Source organism: Acomys minous (genome assembly GCF_964271855.1).
Source record: "Acomys minous genome assembly, chromosome: 12".
Taxonomy (NCBI): domain Eukaryota; kingdom Metazoa; phylum Chordata; class Mammalia; order Rodentia; family Muridae; genus Acomys; species Acomys minous.
In genome coordinates this window covers 51,844,531-51,870,416 of record NC_140493.1, presented here as the reverse complement: position 1 = coordinate 51,870,416, position 25,886 = coordinate 51,844,531, and the positions used below count along the sequence as shown (strand labels likewise).

At 43.4% G+C, this 25,886-nt stretch overlaps 1 protein-coding gene across 1 annotated transcript in view; it reads left to right on the top strand.

Moving 5' to 3' along the window:
• Positions 1 to 25,886, top strand: part of COL22A1 (collagen type XXII alpha 1 chain) — a 246,003-nt gene that overhangs the window by 147,590 nt on the left and 72,527 nt on the right. Inside the window, exons 40-41 of the mRNA XM_084747922.1 lie at positions 13,083 to 13,160; positions 25,534 to 25,569. Of these exons, the coding sequence (XP_084604048.1) occupies positions 13,083 to 13,160; positions 25,534 to 25,569 (114 nt within the window). The remainder of the gene's footprint in view (positions 1 to 13,082; positions 13,161 to 25,533; positions 25,570 to 25,886) is intronic.

The window sequence follows — 25,886 nt, the reverse complement described above, 5'->3', positions numbered from 1 at the left end:
AGGCTTAAAGTCCAGCCACCTGGAGCAAGACCATTCCCCTGTTTGTTCCTTTTCTTTTGTGACTGTGCATCTTTGGGGTGGCAGCCACACGTGTACAGTGTGAACTGAATTTAAAATGGACTGTGAGAAGCTCACCAAACTAATATTTAGCGCGAGGAAGCTTGAGGCTCCATGGATGTTGACAGTAGCCAAACACACACCTTGGCTTCATTCGTGTCTCCCTATTCAAGCAGGTGTTCCCCATAACTACCCTAGACCTGCAGGAAGTGAGTTTGTACTACACTAGCGTGCTGCCAGTATGGTGATTTGGTTGCATTATCTATGATCAAACATTTTTCTAAATGGGAGAATTGTCTATGTGGTAGGAGTAAATGCATGCCAGCTGCATATTTTCTGAAGGGGGAGTCGGGTCAGCATCCTATGAGGGAGGCCCTCTGGCATTGGTTAGCCCTGTCCAGATTCACCTTCGATGCCCAAACACTCTGACCCTTCCCTCTTGAGAAGGACCTTCAGGACCTAGGGGGCACTGATAACTTTTTAGAAGCAAAAAGGGGGTGTCAGAAGAGGCAAGGAGTAAATGGGTTGCCTTGTCTCATTTTCCACCATAATTACATATAACCTTTATCTGGCAGCGGCAGACACTTCACATTCTTTTTATTCTGCAGTTGGATCTTGGGATCTTAACAATAGAACCATAAATATATTGTTTTCTTTCTTCCAAGTAGAATGTCAGGGAAAGGAACATGTTACCAATCTATAAGAAATAGTTTGCTAGCATAGGGGTTCACTAACACCCATTCAGAAAAATGGCATCCTGTGGTTTCAGCTTCACTTTTGTTACAGGAAGATATTCACCTAGGTAGCTTATATCTGACCTATAAACATTCTATCGGAGAAGGCCATCCGGGAATCGTTGTGGGCATCCACAAATGTATGGAGGTAGGCTCAGACTCCTGACCCAGTGTTGCTGAGCAGTTTCAGCACCATGGGGCTCAGAGTACACATGCTGCCCCGGACCACCTTTTCCCCTTAAATATGCACTTATTCCACTGTTGATGATGTACAAATGTGTTAGCTCCGGTGTGGCTTGGGAATAAGAGTTCCCACTGTCAAGGCACTTAGAAAGAAAGCTGAAATTCAAAGGCATCTTTATTTGGAGAATGGATTGTTCTAAGGAGCAATGGAGCAGGGAAGGAGAAAGATGGAGAGAGATCTCCTGCCCCATCCCAGGTGTTGAGAGAACATATCTAATGGGACTAGGGGGAAGAAGCAATCTGTAAGGTCCCATCATCACTTTTTGATGGCTCCTGGTTGCTGGCAATTACAGGCAACTCTTTGTGAGTGACAAAGTGACTTCTTGCAACATGAACACATTTGGGCTTCCTGGGGAACTTATTTTGAATTCCAGCTCAGCTGCCTCCAAGGTAGATGACTGGAAAGCAAATGGCTTTAGCTTTCTGAGGCTGTTGCTCTTCTGTTTCAAGGAGTAAAGAATATTTGACACCGAAAGGGCTCCTTGAGAGGAAAATAATCTTATGGTGTATAGCCACTGTGCTATAATTGCCATCTCCCTGCAGAACCCCAAACTTCTTCACACGTTCCTCAATGGAATGTGGGTCCTAGACACTAGCTCATGGGCTCTATTCCTTCCTACTCACTGGCCTTCTTGCTCTTGATGACATAGTGCTGGGTTTATTTCCATTGTCCTTCGGGGGCCATTTTCTAAAAGTGTCTGTTCGTTAAGCTGGGAAGTGGTTTCTTGAGGGAATTTTTAGCATCACAATAGGCTACAGGCACAGATGGGGCCAGACCTGGCCACTGTGCAGAAAATCAATCACAGTTGGGTCAGGGAGGCCTTGCAAGTGCATTCTTTTCTCTGGGGTACAGGAGAGAAGCTCATTTCGGGGAAGGCAAAATTCAGTGCCTGACACAATGTGGCTGGTGAAGGATTGCTTGTTCCTGCGTCCAGGCAGAGGGCATTAAAGCCAGCCACCAGAATCAGGCCTTAAGCCAGACACTTGGTGCAGAGACACATAGATATCGATCCTATAGCTGACTCACTTGAGGTATGTGGTGGTAAGTTTTGTTGAATAGACAAAAGAATAGGGAGTCTACTTTAATGCTGTGTACAAGGAAATCAGAGGTAAGTTGGGCACATGAACAGCAAAAAGTCAGTGTGAAGATTAATGAAGATGTGTGCAAACACCTGAAATCTGACAGACACAGACAGACAGACAGTGAGGGAGGGGGGAGGGAGGGAGGGCAGGCAAGTGTGTTAGGTAGTTCTGTAGATGGAATGACCAGACCAACCCAGTGAATGGGTCAGTTTGGGGAGCTCGGATCATGGAAGTTTAACCATACTCTCAGAGGCAGTGCCATGTACAAGAAACAGGTGTGTGTGTGTGTAGGGGGGTGAGGTTTACCCGTTAATTTGCTATTGCTATGACAGAATAATATGACAAAAAGCAAGTCACAGAAGATAGAATTTTGACTTGCAGTTCGGAAGTGATTGAGTCCTTTATTGAGGGGAAAGCATGACATCTGCAGCAGCAGCGTGAGTTCAGCCTGACAGGAAGCAGAATGATCTCATATTATCCTTACACGGGAAGCATCACAAAGGGTCAAGGAAGCAGAGGTGTGGGCGGGGTGATAAGCCTGACTGGAAGCAGAGTGGTCATATTTTATCCATACACAGGAAACAGGAAACAGAGGTGGTGGGGGGGGACAGGGGGCAGAAGTGGAGAGGAAGTGAGAAAAAACAGGAAGTGGGGGCCATCTACAAAACTTCAACCCTGCTTCTACCCCAGTGAAGTACTTCTTCAGCAGTGCTGAACTTCCTAAAGTTTCCTGTCCAAACAGCACCACAAACCAAGGGCCAAAATGCTGAAACATACAAGCCTGTGGAGGACATTTTTCATCCCAACTACAACAAAAGGGGGGTAGGATACACAACACGGAAGAATATAGATCTGTGGTGTGACCTGTCCTTCAACTGTTACATAGAACATGTATGTAACATAGAACTTGGCATTGGGAAGAAAACTGGAGGCTAGATATAGCAAGGAAGTCTGCATCAATCTCTTTAAAGCAAAACTGAGGTGCAGAAGGAATGGGTTTGTTTGACATCATTGTATGTGCCCATTTGATTTTTCTTTCTGCTAACTCTTGTGGTAAAATGGTAACATCATAACTGCAGCGCTTGGTGTATCTCTCAACTTCATAGTCACTTGCCTTCCAAATGATTACATATAAGTCACAGGGGACCTTGGTAGAATCTTACTGTTTTATTGAGGAAGATCCTAAGGTATAGAGGACTTCCCAAGGTTGCCGTAGGAGCATGACATTATTCTGGGGCCAGACCAAGAGTTACTCAGTTGTCTGAGCTGTTCCTACCTGACCCTCTTTTCTCTGGTAAGGAATTATTGGCAAATGAATCATGGGTCAGGCTCACACTCATTTCTGTATTTATCTTCTCCACCCCTTTCCATATGTTTCTTAATTAGATTTCCAAGATCCAAGTTATGTTTTGCTTCCCAGACCTAGCCATACCATATCACCCTAAAGAAGTAGAATGTGCTGAATAGGAATTTGAAGAGAAATTAGGAAAGAGCTAGTAGGACCATGGATGATCTGTTTCTCGGGGGTCGTCCATAGCTGGTGGCATGGCCACATTGGGCTTAGGAGGACAAGGAAGAGAAATGACAGACATTAAGGAGGCTTAGGGAGGGGTTTGGGCTTTTGGTTCCTATGTTTTTGTAAGGACTGTGGAAGTGCCAATCCACCCATCTTCACGACGAATGCTCTACTTCAGAACTTAGCACTGAGTACTGACAGCAAGCAGGCATCATAACTAAATGGCAGGTGGGGATTGGAGCCAAGGTCTCGGCTTGCATGGGACAGACAGTGACTGTTAGCTGGATGAATAGCTGTAGCCATCACAGGCACAGGAAAGACACATCATCTTAGAAGGATGGCTTTTCCTATTTAGCTTTGTATGATTTGTCTTATTTTTATTTGAAAATTTCATACATGTATACATTTTATCTTGATTCCAGCCATTCATAGGCTCCCCAGTATATCTCCCTCCCAACTTAAAGTCCTCTTTTTTTTTTTGATAAAAACAACCCACAGAGTAACTATGGCCTCTGTGTGCATGTGAGTGTGGGGATATCCACTGGAAATGGGCAGCCTGCCAGCATGGGTCAGGGCAGCCTCTTCATGCTGGGGACAGTTGTTAATACTGTGAACTCATAACTGTTCAAAGTTCTGGAAATAGATGAACTTGAGTGTTAGCTGTGAAGTGACATCTATGACATTCTCCCACACAGGAGGCTCAGGGAACACATGGGAAGAGCAGGAAGAAAGACTAGGCTTGGCATGTGGGAAAGAGTGCAGTGAAATGTTGTTTGACTGTGACATGGCTGTTGTACACATGAGCCAACAGCAATGATTGCTTGCTCAATGATCAGCACTACTTTCTTAAAGTCCCAAATGCAAAGGTTTCCAGTGGCCATCGTGGACAAAAAGTGTAGCCTGTTTATTAACAGTATTTTAAATGCTTAAAAACATAAATGTTAATAAGTCAATGTTTCCTCGAGCCAGCTTTCTGAACATAATCCTTTTGGCTCTTTGTGACCAGCTTCTGAAATATTTCCTTTTGTCAGACTCTTCCCAGGGATATTAAGTGGCCCAAGGAAGAACACCTGCCACTGCATTATGAGGCCAGAGATACAGGCAGGAATCTCTAAGTGATGTGATGCTCTGTGTTTTGAATTGGGGTTCTGAGAAACAGTCTCAGGCAAACTGCACTTCCCACTGTTGCCTGTGGGAACAAACAGCAAACAAACTCATTAACAGTTAGGCATCCAAAATCTGAATATTTGTACAACATAGCATGATCCAACACTAGAAATACCTGTCAGGCTTGCTGCCCACTCAGAGTCAGCCTTGGTCAGAGACTTTTTCTCTTGGACTCTAGGTGAGAAGTATGGGAGAATGGGGAAATAGAAGGATCCAGAGGGTCCTAGAAAGAAGAACATGACCATGACAGGCGGATATAAACCCAGGGGGGTCTGCTCAATCTACTGCACCAACCAAGGACAATACATAACATAAACGTTGAATCCCTGCTCAGATCTAGCCAATGGATAGCACATTCTCCACAGTTGTGTGGAGAGCAGAACTGACTCTGACATGAACTCTGGTGCCCCTTATTAGACCACTTCCTCTTAGTGGGGAGGCCTGGTGGCACTCAGAGAAAGGATAAGCAGGCTACTAGGATGAGACTTGATAGATAGCCTATGACCGTATAGTGGGGAAGGAGGTCCTCTTCTGTCACAGACCTAGGGGAGGGGAATAGGGTGAAAGAGAGAGGGTAAGGAAGGAATGGGAGGATACAAGTGAGGAGATAACAGTTGAGATGTAATCTCAATAAATTAATTAAATAAAAAAAATACCAGAAATTGAAACCTTAGTGTCCTTCTTTAGGAGATCGCAAAGTCTTTTCTTGTCCTCTTTCTTCTCTTTCTTTTGTCATCAAATTTGGAGAGTCATGAGGTGAGAACAGCAGGAAATACAGCTGTGGGCTTGTGTGAATTGAGTGCAGGATCACACACATGTTCTTTCTGTGTTTAACTCTTTTAACCAATGTGCTCCCATGTTGGCTCAGCAGCTCGTGTATCCCAATCTGAGAGGTAAAGAAGCACCCTCAGAGACCTTGTCATGGTCTTAAGTGCTGAGTCCACAATTTAAAGTTGAGCCTCTAGTATCCAAACACATACTTTTAACTGTGATGCTTGGAGCTATGGTCTTACTTGAGATATCTTTGAGGCTGCCTCTGACACACCCGGAAGAGCTAATCACAACATGTAGGTATTTGGGAAATTCTTTTTTTTTTTTTTTTTTTTTATTAATTTATTCTTGTTACATCTCGATGGTTATCCCTTCCCTTGTATCCTCCCGTTCTTCCCTCCCTCCCATTTTCCCCTTACTCCCCTCCCCTATGACTGTTCCTGAGGGGGATTACCTCCCCCTCTATATGTTCATAGGGTATCAAGTCTCTTCTTGGTAACCTGCTGTCCTTCCTCTGAGTGCCATCAGGTCTCCCCCTCCAGGGGACATGGTCAAAGGTGAGGCACCAGAGTATGTGAGAAAGTAATATCCCACTCTCCACTCTACTGTGGAGAGTGTTCCGTCCATTGGCTAGATCTGGGTAGGGGTTTAAGGTTTACCGCCTGTATTGTCCTTGGCTGGTGCCTTAGTTTGAGCGGGACCCCTATGCCCAAATCTGCCTATCATAATGTTCTACTTGTAGGCTTCTAGGACCCTCTGGGTCCTTCTACTTTGCCTTTCTCCCATGATTCTCTCATCTAGAATCCCACTAGAATGTCCTCTCCTCTGTCTCAGTTTCCTGGTAAGTGAAGGCTTTCGTGGGACGTGCCCCTTGGGTTAATATGCAGATATAAGTGAGTATATACCATTTGAGTCTTTCTGCTTCTGGGTTAACTCACTCATTATGATCATTTCTAGCTCAATCCATTTATCCACAAATTTCGGGAAGTCCTTGTTTTTAATAGCTGAATAGTATTCCATAGTGTATATGTACCACAGTTTCTTTATCCATTCTTCTATTGAGGGACACTTCGGCTGTTTCCATGTTCTGGCTATTATGAATAAGGCTGCTATGAACATGGTTGAGCAAATTTTCTTGTTGTGTGCTGGAGCATCTTCTGGATATATTCCAAGGAGTGGAATAGCTGGGTCTTGAGGAAGCCCTATTCCCATTTTTCTGAGATAGCACCAGATAGATTTCCAAAGTGGTTGTACTAGTTTGCATTCCCACCAGCAATGAAGGAGTGTTCCTCTCTCCCCACATCCTCGCCAGCATGTGGTGTCGCTTGAATTTTTGATCTTAGCCATTCTGATGGGTGTAAGATGGAATCTCAGAGTTGTTTTGATTTGCATTTCCCTGATGACTAAGGAGGTTGAGCATTTCTTTAAGTGTTTCTCAGCCATTTGATATTCCTCTGTTGAGAATTCTCTGTTTAGTTCCATGCCCCATTTCTCGATTGGGTTATTTGGTTTGGTGGTATTTAATTTCTTGAGTTCCTTATATATTTTGGATATTAGACCTTTGTCAGACTTAGGGTTGGTGAAGATCTTTTCCCAGTCTGTAGACTGTCGCTTTGTTCTCTTTACAGTGTCTCCTGCCTTACAGAAGCTTCTCAGCCTCATGAGGTCCCATTTATTAATTGTTGACATTAATGTCTGGGCTGTTGGTGTTCTGTTCAGGAAGTTGTCTCCTGTGCCAATATGTTCCAAGCTCTTTCCCATTTTTTCTTCTAAGTGACTTAGTGTCTCTGGTTTTATGTTGAGGTCTTTAATCCACTTGGATTTGAGTTTTGTACAAGGTGACAAATATGGGTCCAGTTGCATTTTTTTACACATAGACATCCAGTTAGACCAGCACCATTTGTTGAAGATGCTATCCCTTTTCCATCGAATGGATTTAGCTTCTTTGTCAAAAATCAAATGACCATATGTGTGTGGATTCATATCTGGGTCTTCGATTCGATTCCACTGATCAACCAGCCTGTTGCTGTGCCAGTACCATGCTGTTTTAATTACTATTGCTTTATAGTACAGTTTGAGATCAGGTATGGAGACTCCTCCAGAGCACCTTTTATTGTACAAGATTGTTTTAGCTATTCTGGGTTTTTTGTTTTTCCATATGAAGTTCAGAATTGAACTTTCAATGTCTTTAAAAAATTGTGTAGGTATTTTGATAGGGATTGCATTGAATCTGTAGATTGCTTTTGGTAGGATGGCCATTTTTATTATGTTAATTCTCCCTATCCATGAGCAAGGTAGATCCTTCCATCTTCTCATGTCATCTTCAATCTCTTTCTTTAGGGTTTTGAAATTTTTTTCAAACAGGTCCTTCACTTGCTTAGTTAGAGTAACTCCTAAGTACTTTATATTGCTTGTAGCTAATGTGAAGGGTGTAGTTTTCCTAATTTCTTCCTCTGCAAGCTTGTCATTTGTGTATAGGAAGGCTACAGACTTTTTTGAGTTAATTTTGTATCCAGCCAATTTGCTGAAGGTGTTTATCAGCTGTAGGAGTTCTCTGGTGGAATTTTGAGGGTCACTTATGTAGACTATCATATCATCTGCAAATAGGGATAATTTGACTTCTTCCTTTCCCATTTGAATACCCTTGATCTCCTTATGTTGTCTTATTGCTCTGGCTAGAACTTCGAGTACTATATTGAAAAGATATGGAGAGAGTGGGCAGCCTTGCCTTGTTCCTGATTTTAGAGGAATTTCCTTAAGTATCTCACCATTTACTTTGATTTTGGCTATTGGCTTCCTATATATAGCCTTTATTATGTTGAGGAAAGTGCCTTGTATTCCCGATCTCTCTAAAACTTTAAACATGAATGGGTGTTGGATTTTATCAAATGCTTTTTCTGCATCCAAAGAGATGATCATGTGGTTTTTTATTTTCAGTTTGTTTATGTGGTGGATTACGTTGATGGATTTCCGTATATTAAACCATCCCTGCATGCCCGGCATGAAGCCTACTTGGTCATGATGAATGATATCTTTAATGTGCTCTTGTATTCGTTTCGCAAGTATTTTATTTAGAATTTTTGCATCGATGTTCATCAGAGAAATTGGTCTGAAATTCTCTTTCTTTGTTGAGTCTTTGTGAGGTTTAGGTATCAATGAGACTATGGCCTCATAGAATGAGTTTGGTAATGTTCCATCCCTTTCTATCTTTTGGAGTAGCTTGAAGAGTATCGGTATTAGCTCGCCCTTGAAGGTCTGGTAGAATTCTGCACTGAAGCCATCTGGCCCTGGGCTTTTTTTGGTTGGGAGACTATCAATGATTACTTCAATTTCTGTAGGGGAAATAGGGCCATTTAGCTTGTTTATCTGTTCTTCACTCAACTTTGGCAAGTGAAATTGATCAAGAAAATCGTCCATTTCCCTTAGATTTTCAAATTTTGTGGCATATATGCCTTCAAAGTAGGATCTTATGATTCTTTGTATTTCTTCAGTGTCTGTTGTTATGTCTCCCTTTTCATTCCTGATTTTGTTGATTTCAATACTGTCTCTCTGCCTTTTAGTTAGTTTGGCTAATGGTCTGTCTATCTTGTTGACTTTCTCAAAGAACCAGCTCTTGGTTTTGTTGATTCTTTGGACTGTTTTTTTAGTTTCTATTTTGTTAATTTCACCCCTGAGTTTGATTATTTCCAGACGTCTACTCCTTTTGGGTGTTTCTGTTTCTTTTTTTTCTAGGGCTTCCAGTTGTGTCGTTAAGGTGTTTATGTGTGATGCTTCCAATTTCTTTTTAAAGGCACTTAGTGCTATGAATTTTCCTCTTAGCACTGCTTTCAATGTATCCCACAAATTTGGGTATGTTGTTCCTTCATTTTCATTGAATTTCAGAAACTCCTTGATTTCTTTCTTTATTTCTTCCCTGACCCAGGTGTCATTTAGCAGAGAGTTGTTTAATTTCCACATACGTGTAGGCTTTTTGTTATTTCTGTTGTTGTTGAATTGCAGTCTAAGCCCATGATGATCTGATAGGATACAAGGTATTATTTCAGTCCTCTTGTATCTGTTGAGGCTTTCTTTGTGAACTATGATGTGATCAATTTTGGAGAAGGTTCCATGGGGTGCAGAGAAGAAGGTATATTCTTTCTTGTTTGGGTGAAAGGTTCTATAGATATCTGTTAGATCCATTTGACCCATGGCATTGGTTAATGATGTTATTTCTCGGCTTAGTTTCTGTTTCGATGACTTGTCCTTCAGTGAGAGTGGGGTGTTGAAGTCTCCCACTATTATTGTGTGGGGATCGATGTGTGGTTTAAGCCTTTTTAGCAGATCTTTTATAAATGTGGGTGCCCTTGTATTGGGAGCATAGATGTTCAGAATTGTGATATCATCTTGGTTGACTTTACCTTTGATGAGTATGAAGTGTCCATCCTCATCCCTTTTGATTAATCTTGGTTGAAAGTCTATTTTGTTCGATATTAAAATGGCTACGCCTGCTTGCTTCTTGTGACCATTTGCTTGGAATATTTTTTTCCAACCTTTTATCCTGAGGTAATGCCTATCATTATGGGTGAGATGTGTTTCTTGAATGCAGAAGAATGTTGGATCCTGTTTATGCACCCATTCAGTTAGTCTGTGTCTTTTTATTGGAGAATTGAGACCATTGATGTTGAGAGATATTAACGACCAGTTACTATTAAGAGTCTTAATTTTGATGTTGGTTCCAGTTGAGCGTTTGTGTAGTTGTGTTTTTGCCATGGTATAGTTATCTATTTCCTGAGTAGTTTTGGTTGTAGCTTGACCCTTTGGGATGGAGTTTTCCTTCTAGTATCTTCTGTAAAGCTGGATTTGTGGATAGGTACTGTTTGAATTTGGTTTTGTCATGAAATATTTTGTTTTCTCCATCAATGTTTATTGATAGTTTTGCTGGGTAAAGTAGTCTGGCCTGGCATCTGTGGTCTCTTAGGGTTTGCAGGATTTCTGTCCAGGCCCTTCTGGCTTTGATGGTCTCTGCTGAGAAGTCGGGTGTAATTCTGATAGGTTTGCCATTAAATGTTATTTGGCCCTTTTCCCTTGCAGCTTTTAATATTTTTTCTTTGTTCTGTATGTTTTGTGTTTTGATTATTATGTGACGGGCAGTTTTTCTTTTCTGGTCAATTCTATTTGGTGTTCTGTATGCCTCTTGTATATTTATAGGCATCCCTTTCTTTAGATTGGGGAAATTCTCTTCTATGATTTTGTTCAGAATAGTTTCTGGGCCTTGGAGTCTGATATCTTCTCTTTCTTCAATGCCTATTATCCTCAGATTTCTTCTTTTCATGGTGTCCTTAATTTCTTGGATGTTTTGTGTCAGGAGTTTTCCAGATTTGGCATTTTCTTTAATGGTTGCTTCAAGATCTGAGATTGTATCTTCTAGATTTGAGATTCGTTCTTCCATCTCTTGGATTCTGTTAGAAAAGCTCAGCACTGTGTCATTCGCCTTCTTCTCTGAGACCTCACGTTCTCGTTTTTCTTCTGTCTGTGTGTTTATCATTGAATCCATTTTCATCTTCATATCTTGAACAGATTTTTTTATTTCTTTCATTTGGTTGTTTATATTTTCCTGAAAATTTTCCAGTTCCACTCTATGTGTTTCTTTTATGTCTCGTACCTGCTTCATTGCTTCTTCCTGCATCTGATTTCTAATTTTAATTGCTTCCTCCATTACCATCCTCATTACCAGGGATTTGAGGTCATTTTCTTGTGTTTCCATTGTATGTGAGTTCTCCGGATTGTTTTCTTTGGGATAGCTGGGAACTGGAGACTCCATGTTGTTTTGGGGTTTTTTGCGTATGCTTTTACGCTGTCCCTTAGACATTTTTTTTTGGTAACTTCCAGAGTTGAGTGGAGGGAGTCTGGTGATAGATTCACTTGTTTTCTCACGATTTCCGTAGGCTGGAAGCCCTGATACTTCACTTGTGTGAATGGCGGGAGGTTAGCCCTGTCGTTTTGGGCTCTCACCGCCAGTGATCCTCAGCTCCCCTTTGCTGTGGGTCCTGCAATCATTCTGTGTCTCTGAATGATCGTTTGGTCAGGCCAAGGTATCCACAACCTTTTGGGTCCCCTGCCAAGTCCAGCCAGGGTTACTGGGCCTGAACCACGCGTGGAGCTCAGCTAGTTTCTCAGGGCCTGAACCGTCCGCCACAGCAGGGGAATTGCGACTGTACTGAGCAAGCACCCAGGGTGGAAGTGAGCGCCCTGCCCAGTTTGCGTCACAGCAGGAAAACCAAGTCTGCGCTGAGCACACACCCAGGGTATATCTGAGCGCTCCGCCCAGTCCGTGTCACAGCAGGAAAACTGCTGCAGCCCTGAGCAAGCACTCAGAGTATAACTGAGAGCTCCGCCCAGCCCGCGTCACAGCAGGAAAACTGCCGCAGCACTGAGCAAGCTCCCAGAATATAACTGAGAGCTCCGCCCAGCCTGTGTCACAGCAGGAAAACTGCCACAGCCCTGAGCTAGCACCCAGAGTATAACTGAGAACTCCTCCCAGCTCGTGTCACAGCAGGAAAACTGTGTCTGTGCTGAGCCAGAGCCCAGGGTAGAAGCGGGCACCCCGCCCAGCCTGTGTTACAGTAGAGGAGCTGCGCCTCGGGCAGAATTGCCCGCCGAGCCGAGCCCGCCTCTCCACAGCACCTGAGCAAACCCAGGGCTCCGGGGCCGAACCGTCCGCTGAGTCCAGCCTGGGTCTCAAGGCCACGCGACCCAAATCCTGCCCAGAGTCCCCTCGCCCGTCCACCGCACTAATCGCCTCCACTGGAAGGCTCTGAGCTGCAAACCTCAGCCACCGCCTCTGTCGCCGCTGGAACCGCCGTCGCTGGTGCCCGAGCCACTGGGGGAGCCGCTGGTAGCACTGCTGTCCCAAAAGCCGCCGCCGCTCTGATCCGAGAAAGTCCTCGTTCCTCCCGTGTGCAGGGGGAGGCAGGTCCTCCGCACCCTGGTCCCTCCGAACCGTGGAGCACTTCTGCTGCCGTGGTGTGGGGACCTTGGTGTTCCTGGCTCAGAAATCTGTGCAATTCCCTGAATTGTTCGCTGGAGCTTTCAAACACGGTCCACACTGCTCGCCGCCATCTTGGATCCTCTATTTGGGAAATTCTTGAGACATCAGTGTATTTATTTACTGATGTTGTGGGGCCTGAGTTGAATGTGGGTGCATGTGTGGTTGGGATGGAGGTATGATATCACAGTAGATATGTTGTCTCCAACACGGGGAGCAGTCTTAGTTTCCTATTCATAGCTACGGTCAAGTTGAAGTTCGGGGAGCTTTGTGATCACATGATTGTGATCACAATCATGGGGCTCTAGTCCAGGTAGTGTTGGGCCAAGAACTGGAATGATCTCCTTTAGCACACATTGGAATGGAACATGAAGAACAGGTGATGGGTGAGGAGCCAATGGAGCAACAGTGAGGGTTTTGTGAGAAGCGTAATTCTTCCTGTTCTTGCCAGCACTGACCTGTTCATCCTATCTTTCTGTCTCCCTAGGGTGACAGAGGAACACCTGGGATCCCTGGCTCTCCTGGCAGCCGAGGCGACCCAGGAATCGGGGTCGCTGGTCCACCCGTGAGTCCTTATTCAGTAATGTCATTGTCCTCAGGCCACACTGCACACCCCGGCTAGTTGTCTTGGAAGTCCACAGCATAAGAACCTGGAGAGATAGTCATGTTTCAGCTGATATGGCCATGGGCTGTGGGTCTTTGGGTCCATTGAATGAAGGGTCTGTGTACATGGCTGGGGGGGTTTGCTACAAAATTTGTTGTACCTCTAATGGGAATAAGAAGAATGAAACTTTTTCCAAAGCATGGGTCTCATTCAAAACAAGGCAACAAATCTCACCAATTCTGTATTTCTACTTTCATAATTTCATTGTATGCATATGATATATATACACATATATATGTATGTATACATTTTGTGTACACACATATATTTATATATAATGCATATATACATATGAAATATATATTATATAAAATGTACTTGGGTCATATTTCCCACTATTACCTTCTCCTTTTCTTCCTTCCTTCCACTGAACCCCTCCTTCTCACCAAAACTGTCCTTCTGTTTCCATATCTTGCTTGCTGCCAACTGAATTGAATTAGGGTTGCCTGTGTGAACACAGGTGTGGCTTTATTTATTTGAGCAAGGGCACTCGCCTTACAGGGGATGACCACTGAGGAGTTTGACTTCTTGCCCCCAGCAAGTGCCTATAGCTTCTCAGGGCTGTGTGGGGTCTTATTAGTCCTGCCCGTTTTTATGATGCTGTGTTGTTGTGCCCAGCGTTGTGCATGTAGCTACTGCTGGTGTGATTTCACCCAGTGTTTGTAAAGAAAAAAAAAAACACTCATGGATCAAACTTTGAGTAACGAAATCATAGCCAATAAAATTAGGCTGGGGAAGGAATGTATCCAGGGAAACATTGTGGTTTTGTGTATTTCAGGACCAAAACCAAACCAAAACAACAACAAAATGTGAATTACCTTAATTCCTCTCATTGGTAAAGATGAGAACTTAAATCGAATCATGGTTGCAAAACAGCATCCACAAACGGTCCTCAAACTGTGGGATTTATTTTTTTATTTTACTTTCTTTTTTAAAAAATTTATTCATTTTACAGCCCAATCATAGCCCCCTCCCCTATTGTGGGTTTTTCAGGCTTGTAAGACCCATGGTGTTAGTACCTTTGTTGTTTCAGAGTTATACATGCTCACCCTGTGGAGGCTCACTCTCTTTGTCCTCAACCCAGCCATCCTCCACTTTGGCCAAAGCCAGAGCACATGACATTGGAATTTAGAATTGCTTTTGGTGAAGAACTACATTTCTTTTCTTGAGAATAGAGTAATGTTTGGTGTCTTTTCACCACGACAGAAGTGTGTCTTTTTCCCTGTCAGTGAGCGATAGCTTTCAGAATTTAAGGACAATTTCCAATCTGAAGCTTTCTCTTCTCCTGTGTGCTCTCTTCGTTGCTAGAGGCAGAATATTGATTCAGCTTCAACTGCATTTTTTTTTCTTGACAGCCAGCCATGTCTTACTATTACTTGAGAAAAGCTCAAAGGCTCAGCTAAGCCTTGGGATAGCTCAAGTACCCATGTGCAATTATTATTTTAAGCCATGTGCTGTCTAACTTCACCCTGCTAAACATAACCTGGCTAGAAACCAGAACAGCACGTGGCCTAGTCTCTGCTTTTTTTCCGCATTTGAGATGTGTGGACCACAACCACGATGGTCTTAAGTAATACCATTGTTTTTATTATTTTAATTTAGAATTTCACATAGAGTTCTCTATTAACATCATTAGCCCTCCAACTCCTCCTGTGTCCATCTCTCACTCCTGACTGTATTCACGACCTCTTGTCTTTATTAATGTTATTTGGTGTGTGTTTTGTGTGTGTGTGTGTGTGTTTGTGTGTGAATGTGTATTTGTAAATACAGCCTACTAAATTCATTTAGTGTTGCTTGTGTGTATATGTGTTGAGGGCTGGCTACTTGGTATTAGATAACTATTCGTTACCTCTATCTCTTCATTTAGTGGTGGAGTTTCATACTGTTTCTGCTATCTACCATAGTGTTGAACTTCCCGGATGCAACTTCCCATCGTCTATAGAAGACACACTCTTCCAGTAGACATATTGGTCCTTAGACTCTTATAATCCGATACCCACCCCCGTCTTCCACAGCATGCTCTGAGCCTTTGGTGTGAGGAGTTTGGTCGCAGATGCATCACTTGAGGTTGGCCACCCCACGGTCAGATGTTCTCTACAAATTTCTAGATTGTTCTTTGTCTGCTGCAAAGGGAAGTTTCTTTGATGGAGGGTTAAGAGCTACACTTACCTGTGAGTATAAGAAGAAATATTGATATACTTAGGAAAGTGGCAGTAGTGGGCTCTCCTCTAGTGTCCGTGCCTCACCACTTTGGATAGTTGGCTAATTTACGTACCAGGGGTAAATTCTCTCTTTTTGAGCAGTTGAGCAGACCTTAAGTCCAATTAGACAGCTTGTGTTTGCCCCTAACCTATAAGTGGCACTGTGGCACCTTTGGGGATACCTTACCGTGTTGGGTATTGTTGTAGTTCATAGGCCAAGTAACAATTCTTCATATATAACGCCCAAAGAATAAGACGAGAGATGTAATTTTTCATCTATACAATCACATGAAATAAAACTCCCTTTTGCTCTTGTCTGTGGTCCGCATACATCTGCGTCAGGTTAGGCCTCTCTCTTCACACATGGCTCTCTGTTCTTCAACTCTCCAACAGGCCTGGCCACCTCCCCACTGCAAATGGCTGACCCTTCCCTACAAGCAATGAGGACTCCTTCAGTGTGACAGGACAAAATTACACAGGGTCTCTGGGTCTTTCTGGTTTCCACAGACACTGTGTCTGATTTTATTGCCTTCCGTAGCAGAAAATTTCATCTAGAACTTCTGAAAATCAAAGCTCTCCATTACATATCCATTGTATGGTGGGTTTGTTTGTTTGTTTTTTGTTTTTGGACTTCTTTATTTTAGTGTCTAGTAACTAGGAGGAGCAAAAGATAAGAAACAGTAGACAAGACTTCTATATTTCTGAAGTTGTCTTCTCAGAAGGGCCCCTATCTCTTCAGTTAGGAGTTTGATTCCTGATGGAGTTAATCCTCAGAAAAGGGAATATCATGCCCAGTGCCTGCAATATGGCTGTCCCTTTGTGTCCTGGCCACTCCTCAAGGATACACCACAGCAAACTCATCTTTACACAGCCAGGCAGCAGAGGTGGCACAACTCACCCCAAATCTAGCTAGGCGAAATCGCCATGAAAAATCCCTCCTGCCTAACTGATTCCACGGGAAATGTAATTTGCTGGCTGCAGCCAAAAGGCTGTAAATCAACTCTTTAGTGCATTTCTACCACTTGGGCTTATTAAAAGCTTCCTGGTGGTTGAAACCATGTTGCGTTACCATAAATCTCATTGGCCATCAGCCTAGGCTGGTGATGGCCTGAGAAGCTGCATGAGAGATTCAAGGACTTGCTGCTAGCAACCAGATGTGTAATAGAGGCGAGGAAGGGATGTGTCAAATTATTGGGGAATGTGGACCATTGCTGAGCAGTCTGGCGTCTATCTCTGTCTCTCTGTGTCTCTGTCTCTGTCTGTGTCTCTGTCTCTCTGTCTGTTTCTGTCTCTTGCTTCTTTTTCTCTCTCTGTCTCTGTCTCTGTCTCTGTCCCCACCCCACTCTCTCTCTGTCTCTTTCCTCCATGCTGTGGAGCACAGGATCATATCCAGCACTACCCTCCTAGGGGAGACAGGTTGTCCTTCAAAGTTAGGGTGGGTACTCGAACCATGTGTTTGAGAGATGATCTTTTTTTTTTTTTATCTTTCTGCTTCTATTTATTATAAGCATTATGTCCTTAATATGAGTCAAAGAACTTGCATACAGCATCATATTGTAAATCCATGCCACTGATACCACAGAAAAATAGTTTAAATTAAATGAATAATAAGGGACATGGTCAGATTAAAAATGTAAATTTTCAACCGTAAAAGTAGCTCTGTTTTTCCTTTATTACTGAAAATATCAGGACCTAAACTGAAGACCTTAAAATAAGCATAGTCAAAATCACAATGAGACATAGAAATTGATGTCTGTGTTTCTGGCAGTTTGGGGAGTATACTAACATGTGAGAAGCAGGCACATTATAACACTAGTATCCTCAGTGATTTCTTTTTCACATTTATCAGTTATCAATAGATTTTGTGCCAGCCAAGGAAAATATAGACAGTAAACTTCGAACCCCTACCCAGACCAGCCGATGGACAGGACAGTCTCCACCGTTAAGTGGAGAAGATCTGACTTTCATACAAACTCTGGTGCCCCATATTTGACCATGTCCCTTGGATGGGGACGCCTGGTGGCACTCAGAGGAAGGATAATAGGTCACCAAGAAGAGACTAGATACCCTATGAGCATATATAGGGGGAGGAGGTCCCCCTCAGTCACAGACATAGGGGAGGAGAGTAGGGGGGGAAGCGGGAGGGAGGGAGGAATGGGAGGATACAAGGGATGGGCTAACAACTGAGATGTAATATGAATAAATTAATTTAAAAATGAAGAGAGGAAAAAAAAGAAAACTCAGAGGCTAAATAAATAAATAAATAAATAAATAAATCCATGTTCTATATAGCATGTAATGATCTCGTGTGTAGTGTTAAAATCCAATTTCAAGCAATGGCATTTTAGTAAGGGGGCAGCACCACAAGACCTTAATGTTTGGAGAGATGATCTTAAAAGTTTGCTCCTAGATGTGGCAAAGTGAGTCAGAAACAGGAAGTAAGTCCAGACAGAGTTTGTTATTGTGCCTGTGGGCAGCTGACTCTAGGGTGACTACATGGTAAGCTCTGAGAGATGAGGTACTAATACTGTAGCTAGAGAGCTGCTCCCAGGAACTGTGATCTGGGCATTGGCCTTGAGCCCCACATGTTCCTTTATCATGTATAGGCTTTGCTACTTCCTGGAAGGCATCCTTAATGCCTCCCACCCCCAGTGGCTTAATAGCTTAGAGAGTGGCAGCAAGCCCAGAGCCAACCAATTTCAGGCAAATACAGAATTTCAATGCACCACATGTTTTTGTTTGTTGTTTGTTGTTGTTGTTGTTGGTGGTGGTGGTGGTGTGTGTGTGTGTGTGTGTGTGTGTGTGTGTGTGTGTGTGTGTGTGTGCCTCTAGTTTCTGTGGAATTATATAAAAATCACAGAGCTGGCAGCCACTGCGATGTGAGCGTTAGAATAATAGTATTACCCAGCATCAGCTGCCTCTGGACGGTAGTCAGAGCAGAAGCTTCAGGTCTTTCTCCTTCATGCACATTTAATGCCCCCAACATCATGGGAGACCATCACTGCTTGCTGATGAAGAAGCTGCAGGCATGACGATGTGAAGCCATGCCCCTGAAGGCATGTAGAGGCCATGGGAGGCTGGCCTGGATCCCACAGATGCCTCAGTGTCCCTTCTAGCAGGAGGACAGAAGGGATGTGTCCACTTCACATATCCTATCTTCAGAGTATCATGTCCTTTTATGTCCACTATTGCTCCTGGACTTGGCTTATGTGGCGAGGCAAATGCTCTCTGTGTTTATGTGTCTTATCTGCCTGATTTGGTGTATGTCCTTTAGTAGCAGAAAGATAATTAGGTTAACTACTTTCCGTTAGATAAGAATATTGCAGTCTTCTCTGGGCACTATAGGGGATACCGGGTGCTGGCTAGTACTGAGCCAGGGACAACTTCATAGCCTTGCTATGGTGAGATGCAGGAAAGGGACAGGGCTAGAGTCTCATGGAAGTCCTCTCAAACCCTGTCTAGTGCACACAGGTTTCCAGGTCCTCTGGACAGCAAAGGGCTTTAGGGAAGGTATGAGGATCTGCCTCCCTCCAGACTCCTGGCCTTCAACACTGCTTTCTATGTAACCAAGTTTCAAAAGTAAGCCTTAGGGCAAAGTCCAGGACTTTCTTCTGAGGGTAAGGAATGATTTAAAACAGTGTTTCTCCCTTGTAAGTGGAACAAACATGTGTTGCTGTCAATGCTTCCTAAGGCACAGTTGAGTGGACCAGGCTCTGGATTAGGACTTCCATGAACCTAGTCTCAGTCGGTGAGGTGACTTTGGTTACAATGTGGATAAAGAGCCTGAGGCTTAAGACACCTGGCCCTGCTGCTGCTTATGAAAGGCAGGGGAGCCACTTGAAAGAAGTTGATCTTTACTCTGGATGGAGGCACTGTGATCATCCTCTGCTTTTGGGGGGTCTGAGGCTTCTGCTTGCTTCATGACATGCTGGGGACTTTAGCTCTCCTGGCTAGTTTTTGTTGTACACAGCCAAAGTCATCACAAGGAAGGGCTGTTTCTTGGTCCTGGATAGAGAAAGGCCTCGGCTGCTGCTACTTCTGTCACTGTTTCTTCCATAAGCCCTTGTCAAGTACCCACCTGCACTCCTGTGTTTTAACAAGATGCTGGCCCTGGTGTCCCTTTATCTCCCTCTGCCCCCAAGTGTGCATTTGTCGCTTTTACTTCTAGGTCTCTGTGTTTCTATTCTATTCCTTGCAGACCTATAGCTGTTTTTCTGAACCCTGGACCTGAACCACTTCTTTACTATTTGGAGACGCTCAGGCCTCCCCAGGCCAGACCTCACTTTCTCTTGATTCTTTCTGTATCTACTTCTCTTCTGTGTAGAAAGTCTGGCACTCTCTCTGCCTGGTGCTCCCTCTGCCTAAGGATGCTACAGCCAGCAAAGGACGGCATGTATAATGAAGTCTTTGACTGCTATTTGTTTAGTGATCCCATAGCCATCTTAGTTTCTATAAGGACACTTTATGATGTATGCACAATGGCAAAATCACCTAACAGTGTATTTCCCAGAACATATCTCTGTCTTAAGCTTGCATACATACCATAAACATATATATATCACATGGGGACACATGCACACGTACCAATACACATGGGAATGCATACACACATGCCTACACTGGTGCCTGTTGACAGGTGCAGTTCACAGAAACTGATAAAACAGAGGCCCCATGGTCTGGTAAGTGGTACATGCCTTCTGTCTATCTCTGCTTTGGGGAAGCACTCCTTTACATCTTTACAAGGTTGATGAGCACTTTTCCTCTTGCCATAGACATATGAGGAAGTACAGTACATTTTTATTCTCTAGAACTTTTGTTTCTGAATTCCTGTGATGTGTCTTACATACTGGGGGAAGAGAACAGTGACTCCCAGAGCCAGGAGCAGCCAAGCTATGATGCTCCTTGTGTGAGGAAAGCTACTTCATGACACCTGATTAGCATTCAGTAGGTCAGGGTTATGAGATGCCAAGATCCATTGAAATCTACCTAAGAAAAACTGGAGACTCTACTCAGAAGGAAAAAGGTGAGAAAGTTGAAGACCAGGGAGTTCCACAGAAAAGAGAAACAGGATATTCCTGCAGAGGGGACACCAGGCCAGATCCCCTCCACCACACCCCCCTTGTAGCCATATGGCTACTGCGCTGGTTAGTTTTTATGTCAACTTGACCTAAACTAGAGTTATTTTGCAAGAGGGAACCTCATTTTAGAAAATGCCTTCCCACAACCGTATTGGCCTGTGGTACATTTTGACTGATGACTGATGTGTAAGGGCCCAGCTCCTTGTAGGTGGGCCCACCACTGCTAGACTGGTCGGTTGGCACTCCTGGGCTGGTAGTCCTGGGTGCTGTAAGACAGCAGGCTGAGCAAGCTGTGAGGAGCAAGCCAGTAAGCATCCCTCCTTCATGGACTCTGCATCAGCTCCTGCCTCTAGGTTCCTGCGTTGAGTTCCTGCCGTGACTTCCCTCACTGATAGACTGTTGCCTGGAATTGTGACCTACAATTGTAAACCCTTTGCCTACCCCAAGCTTCTTTTGGTCATGGTGTTTCATCACAGCAACATAAACTCTAAAACAGTCACCTACCAGGAACTCTCAGTAAATGTTCCCTATTTTCGTTTTATCATCTCTTGATCCTCTTGGTTTTGAATCATGCCCAGGAATACATAATTTTTAATTTACATATTTTATAGACTATAATTATGAAAGATTAAAAACTTCTAAAATGCTAGTACAACTTCATTATCACACACAGAAAACACGATGCCAAATGTATTGCCACGACTCACCTCTTAATCATTTCACCTGTGTCCTGCTCATCAATTTTTTTTATCTTCTCTGAATTAAGAGCCAAGTGAGCAAATATGAATTGCCCAACCTTTCAAAAGACATCTCTGACTAATTTGTAGATTTCCCATCTCTTCCTTTTTATTGTTTTTTGTTTTGTTTTGTTTTGATTTTTGTTCTTCAAGACAGGGTTTCTTTGTGTAGCCTTGGCTGTCCTGGACTCACTTTGTAGACCAGACTGGCTTGAACTCACAGTGATCCACCAGCCTCTGCCTCCCAAGTACTAGGATTAAAGGTTTGTACCACCACGCTGGGTGCCCATCCCCCCTTTTAAATTTCCCTATTTGCTTATAAAGGACATCAGGTTTATTCTTTGTTCCATGGGGTTGTTTTAACTTTGCTAATAGGATGCACTAATATGATAGTTTAGCAGGGGCTGCCACCTGTGTCATTCTCATTAATTAGTATCCAAGTCCAGAGGCTTGGTCAGATCCAGGAACAATGATTTTGGCAAGACTTCACAGACGGCCCATTGCACATCAGGAGGCACATAGGATGTCTGGTGGGTCTCTTTCTGTGATGTTCACACCCTTTGATGTCCAAAGTCCCATCAATTAACACATCAAGGGCTGCAGATGGGTGCTATGGTAGTTCTGTCAGATGATTCTTCTGCCTTTATTGGCTGGACTGTTTCTCTATAGAGAAAAGTTCCCTCCTCTACAACCTGTCCACACAGCTTATACACCTAGTGTGAATGGAAATGCGTGGGTCCTCCCCAGTGAGTGCTTTCACATAATGCCTTACAGAGATGGACCATTAGACTTTTGATTATTTTTAAATAATGCTTAAACTCAACGATTTAAATGTGTTTGGTGTCTTAATATATCTTTTTATGCTTAAGTTGTTTTAGCTTATTCCCATAGGAGTCTATACAAGTTGACCCTGAATCTTTTGATACAAGCCTAGAAGCCTTTGGGAACTCCCTTGTTCTCTTTGTCATAGAGGTCTAGGTGTGTCATGTATGTGCTTTGGCTAAATCTCTGACTATACATCCACTAAGCAGTAGTAGTTTCTCTGGGTGGAAAATGGTACCAAAGACTGAAACCAGGGTGTTAGTTAAGATGACTTTTGGACATGCATATGAGATTATGTGGTGTTGTCTCTCTAATCACTGTGATGGGGTTCCCAACAGTGCCAAGGAAGAATGGTTTGTCTTTCCATGATCACAGTTTGGGAGCTATAGTCCACCATGGCTGTTCACGCATGTCTGTGGGATTAGCTCACAGCTGGAGCAGCAGGAGACAGAGATGTCTGGCTATGCTATGTCAGCAGCCAGGAACTGTGGCTTCGGTTGGAATCAAGCCCAGGCTTTAACCCTTAGGACATTTACAGCATTTACTTACTTCCTCCAGGTGGGCTCCACTTCCATAGCATTTTATTACTTGCCAAATAGCATCATCATCTGGGGACCAATTAATTGTTGAGAAAAATACCCTCTTGGGACCATTACAAAGTCTTACAAAGGATTCAGAACTAGGAAGGAAGTCACTATGTAATACTCCTCCACGACACATATTTTGAAATGTAATACGTGTATACAATGTATTTTGGTCCTATTCATCCTCTCCTTCTCCCTCTAACTCCTCCAAGATCCATCATTTTTTTCTCCTTTATTAATTTATTCTTGTTACATCTCAATGGTTATCCTATCCCTTGTATCCTCCCATTCTTCCCTCCCTCCCATTTTCCCCTTATTCCCCTCCCCTATGACTGTGCCTGAGGGGGATTTCCTCCCCCTGTATATGCTTATAGGGTATCATCATTTTTTATAACCCATTGATTCCAGTTGCGGTACCCATATATTCAGGTGTGGGAATCTCCACTGGAATGCGGTTGACCTCCCAGGAGCCACATCCTTGAAAAACACTCACTCTCCCTTTCTCAGAAGCCACCAACTGTCTATAGTTCCTCAGTTGGTAGGGCTCATGGCCTTCTGCTATCTTCATGTCAGAGTGTTCCCTGGCTTAATCTTAGGCAGACAACCATAGCTACTGTGAGTTCGTGTGCACAGTGGTCCTACCATGTCCAGAAGATGGTGTTTTGCTGTGCCTCTCCCTGATCTCTGGCTCTCACTGATTTCTGCCCCGCTTTTGTGATGGCACATGAGTCTTGGGTAGAGGGATGTGGCATAGGTGTCCCACTTGTATCTGAGAATTCCACTGACTTAACCTTTTTGCATTTTTGTCAGTTGTGGGTTTCTGTATTACTCCACTGCTCATAAAACCTTGAAAAGTTTGTAGAATAGCCCCGGGCATGGTTTTTATGGTACAGGCATCAGGTAGCTTTTCTATTTTGTGTTTTATTTCTAATAATATGAGGAAAACTGACCATCTAGCGTTGTATTGTAATAGAAAAAAACTGAAGTTCGGAGATGTGAAAGAATTTGCTTAAAGTTAAAGAGTTAATATTTGATAAAGCAAAGATTTGAAATGAACATCTTTGAAGGCAAAGCCTGTCCACCAAAGTTGCATAAGATAGTAATTTGAGACCTGGCTTAATGAGCAAGTTAAAGGTTTTAAAGTTGGAATTTAATTTGGAAACAAAGAGTGACACTAAATATAAGATGGCAACATTCCTCATGCCAAGGACAGGCTGCCCTCATTACATTTCTTTAAATAATATATTACAGCCCCATTGGACACTACCCAAGAAGAACAAAATTCAGATGCATGATGCATTATGATAGAGGAATCAGTGGCCTCGGAGCCAAGTGCAGCAGAGGGGACTTCCAAGCCCATCATTTTTACCTGTTTGACTTCAGCTAAGTTAATGTATTTCAGTTTCAGCTTTTCTATCTATATCAAATGGATAATGGAGATACCCAGTGTTCAGGCATCCTGCTAGGGCTAAAGTGTGTGTGTGTATGTGTGTGTGTGTGTGTGTGTGTGTGTGTGTGTGTGTTTGTGTGTGTGTGTGTGTGTGTAGCATCTGGCACCTCTCCTGGCATGGAGAATAATAATAGTGAAAAGTCTCCTTCTTCACAGACCTCTCTATGTCTTTAGCTGGTCCTCCTTGTGTGTGGAGAAGGATTAAGCCATTACCAAATGCTATAAAAGTTTGAGAAGTGAATAATAAAAACTCATCAATAGCTAAGTGATGCCATTCCCATTTTGTCAGCTTTTATTAGCTGGAATACTTCTGCACAGAAAAAAAATGCTTGCTCACTGATGGCTGCATCCCAGTCCACAGGGCATGCGGAAAGAGAGTGGAAATGCTTGTGTCAGTAGAGATCATTGGCAGAAGCCCTACTCAGTAGCAGGGTGTAGTGTTGTGGTGGAGACCCTGTCATATAAAGCCTGTGATGCTTTCTCCAGAAAAAAGAGAAAAAGCACATAAATGTTTCTGGGTTTTTATTGTGATCCAGTAAATGTCTTGATTTTGCTTGTTTTGTTGCTTGTTTGTTTGTTGGTTTTGTTTGATGTGTGTGTGTGTGTGTGTGTGTGTGTGTAACATCTTGATCCAAAGAGCCCTTGTCCTCACTCTCTGCCTCTACTATATTCCCAGAACCCCTCTCTCCATCTACTGCCCTCAGGGCTCTGTTTCTCTGCTGTATCTTCAGACCTCTGCTTCTCGTGGTGCTCCACTGTGCACTTGAAAGGATGCTCATTTTTGCTGTCTTATAGCTCAGGAGCATAAGCAATAGGGGTCCTGGGGACTTCATCACAATGCAGGGGCCTGGGGCTTTGTGTGGAAACTCTTCTCCCTCTTGGCAATACTTACAATGACTTCCTGGGAACTGCTACAGCAAGATGAAAACACCAATATAGGAGCAGAGGCTCAGGACACAGACTAATCTGTTCATGGAAAACTGAGAGTTGCTCGTTGATAAATTAAGCTCTGGCATATGCAGAAAGAGCCAGGACCTCTCCAAGGGTGGATAAGATGGGAAACCCAGGTCACACCAAAGGTATGTGGAATGGGCAGAACAAGACTGAGGAACCTCGTGGGAGCAACAGTGCATGCATGACACTTGTTCTGGAAGGATAGAGGGAATCTAGCTTAGTAATACACTTTACAAAACATCATGGTGGTACATGTCCCAGGACGTGGGAAGTGGAGGCAAAAAGGTCAAGAGTTCAAGGTTATCTTTAGCCACATAATGCTGAGGCCAGCCTGGGCTATGTGAGGTCCTGGTGTTTTATTTTTGTTTTTTAAGAATGACCACAGCATGCTTAAATGGCAAAATGAGTGTTCCTATTTTGTTTGTTAATCTATTTGTTCTCTTCTTAGGGACCTTCAGGACAACCAGGAGACAAAGGACCCCCGGTACAGTATGCTTTAGATAGAGCATTCTAAACTAGGGACAATCAAACATTACTAGAAATTCTTCATACTAGACAGAGCCCAAAACATGAGCATGGGCATATGAGGAGGGAGGGAGTGCTGGAGTCCTTGAATCTAGCACAATTTTTATAGCTGGGAATACCGAGACTGACATTACCTGTCTGTTAGTTCCTCCCCAGTAAAGAAGCAGAGCCTCAATTTAGTGAATTTGATCAACTTTGATCAGAAGAGTTGGTTTTGAATTCCGGCTTTTCCTAGCCACAGAGCCAAGAATATATGAGAGGATTTCCTCTGACTTG